Here is an 8150-nt window from a genome sequence, read left to right as displayed (position 1 = left end):
TATTTTTTCCCATCTCACAGATCAGGCTTCAGCTGTGGGATACTGCGGGTCAGGAACGTTTCCGTAGCCTCATTCCCAGTTACATCCGTGACTCTGCTGCAGCTGTAGTAGTTTACGATATTACAAGTAGGTATATTGCAATGGGTTGACCTTTCATATTTTTCTTGCTTGTTTGACTGATTTTGTTGTTAGGTACGATTGCAATTATGGGACACAGCAGGTCAAGAGCGGTTCAGGAGCTTGATTCCTAGCTACATTCGTGACTCCACTGTGGCAGTTGTTGTTTATGATATCACAAGTGAGTGGGGGGAATTATGCATTTCTAATCTTCTTTCAACCTTTAGCTTAGCTGCATGCATGTTCTTGTCTTGTGCTTGTTTTCCTTACTGGCATGTAAAAATAAGTTTTATCATAGTAAATCACATACCAGCCAGGTCAGAAATACTTGCTTTGGTGTTTGTACCAATGTGCTTTATATCTAACTGTGCCAGGTTTTTTGCCCCAGAATTTTCTTTTGGGCTCAATTACTAATTCTCTTCAAGGGTTTCTCAGTATCCTGTTATTCCTACGCCATACCATGATTATAGTTGGAGGAATGTCTCCTTTTCATTTAATTTGATCTCAGATTTCTCTAAAATAAAATAATCTGCATTTAAGTCTCTTGCCAAGTTTTCCAAATCCTCCAGGGTTTCTGTTGAGGCTATTACAAGCTTCTGCTAGCCAGCTTTTCTCTGCTTTCCCCTTCCAGCCATTCTCTCTCTGTAGAGGAAGACAGAGAAAACATAATACATAGTTTTTTATTAATCTTTTTTATTTGAATCATATTTTGGTTTTGTGACTGACTGACTTTATTGCTAACAAATTACACTTTTATTTCCCTCCAAGAAAAAAATTTTAAATGAGAGGTGAAACAACTAGTAGTCTTTTTCTTTTTTCCTGAAGATTGAATAATGCCTGTGGCCTTTTAAATGACTGTAAATTTTCCATGAAGTATTGGTGACTGACAAGAAAATGCTTTGTGATTGAAATTGCCTTTGTAAATTGGCTTATGACATACATTAGGCAATATTAAACATTATTCCATATAGTGGTTTATAATTTATAGGAAAACCAGGGTCTTGAACTCCTGGGCTTAAGTGATCCTCCTGCCTCAGCCTTAAAGTGCTAGGATTAGCTTGGGCACAGTGGCTCACGCCTGTAATCCCCTCATTTTGGGAGGCCAACCACGGCAGATCACCTGAGGTTGGGAGTTAGAGACCAGCCTGACCAAGATGATGAAACCCCGTCTCTACTAAAAATATAAAATTAGCCAGTTGTGGTGACACATGCCTGTAATCCCAGCTACTTAGGAGGCTGAAGCAGGAAAATTGCCTGAACGCAGGAGGTGGAGGTTGCAGTGAGCCGAGATGGTGCCATTGCACTCTAGCCTAGGCAACAAGAGTGAAACTCAGTCTCAAAAACAACAACAACAACAACAAAGTGCTAGGATTACAGGCATGAGCCACCGTGCCCAGACCTTTTTAAGTTTTTTAAAAGGGGCTTTCTTTTTAAATTTTTAAAAAATTTACCACACTACACAGATGTGGTATCTTGGGCTAAAAAAAAAAATCTTACATAGACAAAGGATCTATTCATTTGGACTAGTAATACTGTTACTATACATTTTTTGATATCTCCTCAGTCTGGAGCCATATCTAATAAAGAATAATTGTGCTGGCAAAATTAGAAGATTGCATTCAAGGACTTTTTTTTTGAGATAGGTGCTATATGCATTCTTTTTTCCTTTGCACCTTTACTTTGGGTTGCTGTTTGTTTTAAAAAAAGAAGTATGTTCATATTGTGCATTGACAAGTTTTGTAGCTTTAAAATGTTTGTGCTTACTTTAACCAAAGCAAGTGAAACCTGGTGTATTTTTTTTTTATAATTCCACTAATGTGATTAAAATAATAGTAGTATATTGTTTTCTTTAGCTACTGTAATAAGTGTTGAAGTACTCTACTTAGAATCCAACCCTAGAAAAAATAAATTTTGCTGCAAATGTTTCTGGTGCATTAAACAAATAAACTTTAGGTTAAAGTGATCACAAACTGAGGAAACAGTGCAAACAGTGGTGTTGAAAGCTATTGAAAGGCTTTAAAAATTTTCTGGATGTGTTGGGACTTACTGGCTGACATACTTTTGAAAATGCTTTCTTTGTCACGTTTGGTATGTGTAAGTGATCAAAAAAGCATTGTGGCAATGTGACACCATATTATCTGCCATAGCTGTCCTTATATTTCAAGAAGTTTTTTTTTTCTCCCAATTAAATACTACATTGTGCTCATTTGGTCATGTTCAAAAAACTTTTTAACTACTCTTAAAAGGAACCTTGAAGATTTAATTCTTGTAATTTGTCTAAATTGCTGACAGTTGTAATCAGATAAAATGGAGTTATGTTGCAGGCACATTAAAAGTCGGGTACTAATGTGCCAGACCCCTTCCAAGTTTGAGGGCTTTTTTGGAGGGAGGTGCCCACCACCTGGGGAGGCATTTTTCAACAACACTAATCTCTCTGTCTACCCTCCTATGCCAGATGTTAACTCATTCCAACAAACTACAAAATGGATTGATGATGTCAGAACAGAAAGAGGAAGTGATGTTATCATCATGCTAGTAGGAAATAAAACAGATCTTGCTGACAAGAGGTATGGAGTTATTTTATGTTTGTGTAATGTTTGATTTCTGTGTTATGCAGCCTTTTATTTTTGTTCAATGAAAACTTATTTCAGAGGAGACATGCTTAATCCTTAAGTTTATGTCCTCCCCTTACTTTTCTTTAGCATGGGAACCTGAAATACAAATGTAAACATTAAACACCCAGTCCTTAATGGAAAATGAATTTTATTTTGTTTAAGCCCATGTGTAAATAACTCTTGTGCAAGATTGTTTAGACATGAAGCCAGTAAATATTTTGCATTTTTTAAGATCTCATAAGCATGGATAGTGTTTTGTTAAAGAGCAAACCCTTTGCAAAAGAAACCTTATCTTTAAAAATTATTCATAATGATTAGATGCAGACTCTTAGTAGTCTTCTTATAAACATTCATTATAATTCAGTGGTGTGGGATTTTGTTTTTTAGGTGTTTGTTTTTTTTAATTGTGTGGTTGAGCCAGACTCTGTAGTTGCACTGAATAGCCTGATTGTGTTACCTTAGTCAAATGAGCAAAGCGATATTCAAGTCACAGGATGCAAAATATATTAACATTCACTGTAGAACCCTTGGCTTGAATATATGCTTTCAGCATTCTTAAGGGATTTACTGCATATTCTTTCTGCTTTAAATAGTTTTGGCCATACTACTTAATAGTAAGAGCTTTTACTATTTATTATTTGTTTATTCATGAGATGGATATTGAAATTTAGGTAATGAACTTGTGATATTAATTCAAATGTTGCAAAGAAATCCAGTATTAAAAGACTTGTGGAGATTTCAAGCCCATTTATGCCTATGGCACTTCAATTAGAATTGGTAGTACAGGCCGGGTGTGGTGGCTCATGCGCGTAATCCCAGCACTTTGGGAGGCTGAGGTGGGCGGATCACCTGAGGTCAGAAGTTCGAGACCAGCTTGGCCAACATGGCAAAAACCCATCTCTACTAAAAATATAAAAATTAGCCAGGAGTGATGGCAGAAGCCTGCAATCCCAGTTACTCGGGAAGCTGAGAAAGGAGAATTGCTTTAACCCCGGGGGCAGAGGTTACATTGAGCCAAGAGATTGTGCTACTGCATTCCAACCTGGGTGATACAGTGAGATTCCATCTCCAAAAAAAAAAAGAATTGGTAGTACAGTTGCAAAAAAAGTCTTTCTTAATTTAAAAGTAAATTCAAAGTGATTTCATCTTAGGTACCTTCTTTTTTTTTTTTGAGATGGAGTCTTACTCTGTCATTCAGGCTGGAGTGCAGTGGTGTGATCTGAGCTCATTGCAACCTCCACACACACACCCCCCGCCCCCAACCCCAGGTTCAAGAGATTCTCCTGCTTCAGCCTCCTGAGTAGTTGGGATTACAGCTGCCACCATGCCTGGCTAATTTTTGTATTTTTAGTAGAGATGGGGTTTCACCATCTTGGCCAGGCTGGTCCTGAACTCCTGATCTTGTGATCCACCTGCCTTAGCCTCCCAGAGTGCTGGGATTACAGGCGTGAGCCACCATGCCTGGCCAGCACCGTCATTTTTAAATAGAAAAATTGTATATCTGAATTGTTTCCCTCTATAGCCAGAATCATCTGAGTAGGATGGTTATAGGATTAGTTTTTTTTTATAGCTTAACATTTCAGTTGAGTACCCAAATGATAGGAACTTATCAAAATTATATATATATATATATATTTTTTTTTTTGTTGTTGTTTGTTTGTTTGTTTGTTTGTTTTGTTTGGTTTTTGAGACAGAGTTTCACTCTTCTTGCTCAGAATGGAGTGCAGTGGCACAGTCTCGGCTCACTGCAACCTCTGTCTCCCAGGTTCAAGTGATTTCTCCTGCCTCAGCCTCCCAAGTAGCTGGGATTACAAGAGCCCACCACCACACCTGGCTAATTTTTATATTTTTTGGTAATGATGGGTTTTTACCATGTTGGCCAGGCTGGTCTTGAACTCTTGACCTCAGGTGATCCACCCACCTCAGCTTCCCAAGGTGTTGGGATTACAGGGGTGAGCCACCATGCCCAACCCCAAATTATATTTGTAATAATTTTTCTTTAAGGTAACATTTGTCAGCTCCTTTGAAATTACCATCTTTCTTGGTAATCTTTGCCAGACTATCATCTCTCAACTGCTCATGTTTAAGAGAAACAGAGCTTGTTCATTCCACTGAAATGACTTTCAAATGGGTAAAAGACTTAATTTTTCTTATCATCTTTATATTTTGACCTTTTATAAGCATGACATGAAATCCTGAAGCCGTAAAGGGAAAGATTGATAAGTTTGAATACATAAAGAGCATATTCACCTATTAGATCGACCACGATTCAGAAGATTTAAATGCTCAGTAATGTTAAGAGTTTGAATAAATAAGAACTCTCATGCTCTGAAAATGTATATACAACTTTGGGGGAAACAGTTGGATTATATTAAAATTTAAAATAACGTTATTGACCCAATATCTCACAGATGGTCCCACAGAAATGTGAAAAGGTGACCATACTGTTTTGCAACATTATTTGTAATACTAAAAAATAAAAATCAATCTAGATGTCCAACAGTAGTAGATTGGAGATATAAATAGTATAAAATGCTATTTATACCATTTATATATACTATTTAATATTTAAATATTAGTATTTAGTATTTGAATATTTAAATAGTATTTTATACTATTTATATCTTTGTAGCCATTAAAAAGAATGAGAGGAATTTATTGATGTTTTAACATATATCTAACACATGAAGCTTAGAAAAACACTTGATCAGTGTGTATAACACAATATCTTTTCTATTTAAAGAAAGATGGTAGGCCAGGCAAGGTGGCTCATGCCTGTAATCCCAGCACTTTGGGAGGCCGAGGTGGGCAGATCACTTGAGGTCAGGAGTTTGGGACCAGCCTGGCCAATGTGGTTAAACGGCATCTCTACTAAAAATACAAAAATTAGCTGGGCATGATGGCATGCACTTGTAATCCCAGTTACTCGGGAGGCTATGGCAGGAGAACTGCTTGAACCTGGGAGGCGGAGGTTGCATTGAGCTGAGATTGTGCCGAGATCACACTACCACACTCCAGCCTGGGTGACAGAGTACAACTCGGTCTCAGAAAATAAAAAAAGATGGTAGTGATTTATTTGTTTGCTCTATTAGAAAAAATCTGAATAAGAATACATGAAACTTAACTGTGGTTCTTTTGGGGAAGGGAGTGGGATTGTGGACGATTTTATTGATTCATCTTTGAAAAATTGATTACTTTTGTAGTCAGAAGAATATATTTTAATCAAAACAAAAAATTCAAAGTTAAATATCTTTTTTTTTTTTTTTGAGACGGAGTTTTACTCTTGTTACCCAGGCTGGAGTGCAATGGCGCGATCTCGGTTCACCGCAACCTCCGCCTCCCGGGTTCAGGCAATTCTCCTGCCTCAACCTCCTGAGTAGCTGGGATTACAGGCACGCACCACCATGCACAGCTAATTTTTTGTAGTTTTAGTAGAGATGGGGTTTCACCGTGTTGACCAGGATGGTCTCGATCTTTTAACCTCGTGATCCACCTGTCTCGGCCTCCCAAAGTGCTGGGATTACAGGCTTGAGCCACCGCGCCCGGCGCAAAGTTAAATATCTTTATTAACCTTCTTTGAGAGTAAATAAAAGACTTAAGTTTTAGAAGTTTTGGTACTACCCTTAGATACTATGATTTAGTGAGCCTGCAGTAGGGCCCAGGAATCTATATTTTTTTTTTTTGAGACAGAGTTTCACTCTTGTTACCCAGGCTGGAGTGCAATGGCACGATCTCGGCTCACTGCAACCTCCGCCTCCCGGGTTCAGGCAATTCTCCTGCCTCAGCCTCCTGAGTAGCTGGGATTACAGGCACGCGCCACCATGCCCAGCTAATTTTTTGTATTTTTAGTAGAGACGGGGTTTCACCATGCTGACCAGGATGGTCTCGATCTCTTGACCTCGTGATCCACCCGCCTCGGCCTCCCACAGTGCTGGGATTACAGGCTTGAGCCACCGCGCCCGGCCAGGAATCTATATTTTGAAGAATCTTTCTAGGTGCATCTGACATAGCCAAACCACAATTGGGACCATTACTGTAGTTAACCTCCAACTACTTTATTAGGACCACCTTAGTGGATATGATCAGGAGTATAAAACCAGTAAGGATTTCTGTCCTGAATCCTCCATGTATAGGCTTTATAGACTAGTGAGCACTCATTCAAGAAATATTTATTGGTGTCACTTATGTTCCAGATGCTTCTGCACTAGCATACAGTAGTGAACACAAAAGACAAATCTTCAAGGAACTTTTATCACAGAGAGCAATCCATACAATAAATAAGTCAATAAAATATGTAATATATTAGATAGTGATAGATGCTAACAGGGAAAAATGAAGCAGGGAAAGGGGACATGAAATGCTAAGGAAGGATTTGAAATTTTAGATAGGTTGGCAATGGAAGACCTCAATGAGAAGGTGACTGGTGACTTTATGAAGAGGGGGAGGTTAACTATGTAACTATCTTGAGGGGGGAAGGTTGTAGGCAAAGGGCTCAGAAAATGAAAAAAATCTCTGAGTCAGTATATTAGGGTTCTCAAGAGTGAAAGGCCCAATAGGATATATGTATATACGAAAGAGAATTTTTTAAGGAGTATTGACTCACACAAATACAAGGTAAAGTACCACAATAGGCCATCTGCAAGCTGAGGGACAAGGAAGCCAGTTCAATTCCCCAGACCTCAAAAGTAGGGAAGCTGACAGTGCACCCTTCAGTCTGTGGCCGAAGGCCCAGGAGCCCTTGGCAAACAACTGGTGTAAGTCCAAGAGTCCAAAAGCTGAAGAACTTGGGAGCCTAATGTTCGAGGGCAGGAAGCATCCAGCACAGGAGAAAGATGAAGTCTGGAAGACTCAGCCAGTCTAGTCCTTCCACTTCTGCCTACTTTATTCTAGCTGCTCTGGCAGCTGATTAGATTGTACCTATCCAGATTGAAGGTGAGTCTGCCTCTCCCAGTCCATTGACTCAAATATTGATCTCCTTTGGCAACCCCTTCACAGACACACCCAGGAATAATACTTTGCATCCTCTAATCCAATCAAGTTGACACTCACCATTAGCCATCACAGTCAGTAATACACTTAGCTGATTCAAGGAACAGCAAAGAGACCTTTATAACTGGATAAAGGATGATGGGGCCAGGCGCAGTAACTCACGCCTGTAATCCCAGCACTTTGGGAGGCTGAGGTGGGCGGATCACGAGGCCAGGAGTTTGTGACCAGCCTGACCAACATGGTGAAATCTTGTCTCTACTAAAAATACAAAAATTAGCCAGGCGTGGTGGTGCACACCTGTAATCCCAGCTACTTAGGAGGCGGAGGCAGGAGAATCGCTTAAACCCAGGAGGCGAAAGTTGCAGCGAGCTGAGATCATGCCATTGCACTCCAGCCTGTGTGACAGAGCGAGAGACTGTCTCAAAAAAA

General features: G+C 39.3%; 1 protein-coding gene across 2 annotated transcripts in view; it reads left to right on the top strand.

Annotated features, from left to right (window-relative positions):
• RAB6A (RAB6A, member RAS oncogene family) overlaps nucleotides 1-8150 on the top strand; it is a 71436-nt gene that overhangs the window by 17005 nt on the left and 46281 nt on the right. Inside the window, exons 3-4 of one of the 2 annotated variants that reach the window (XM_017532955.2) lie at nucleotides 21-126; nucleotides 2573-2684. In XM_017532955.2, coding sequence (XP_017388444.1) covers nucleotides 21-126; nucleotides 2573-2684 — 218 coding nt within the window. Of the gene's footprint in view, nucleotides 1-20; nucleotides 127-192; nucleotides 299-2572; nucleotides 2685-8150 lie in introns of both variants that reach the window. The other variant, XM_017532954.2, reaches the window with a different exon arrangement.

Source organism: Cebus imitator, unplaced genomic scaffold (assembly GCF_001604975.1).
Source record: "Cebus imitator isolate Cc_AM_T3 unplaced genomic scaffold, Cebus_imitator-1.0 Scaffold79, whole genome shotgun sequence".
Classification (NCBI taxonomy): domain Eukaryota; kingdom Metazoa; phylum Chordata; class Mammalia; order Primates; family Cebidae; genus Cebus; species Cebus imitator.
The sequence above is the reverse complement of the archived record's forward strand: the minus strand, read 5'-3'. Positions and strand labels throughout refer to the sequence as shown.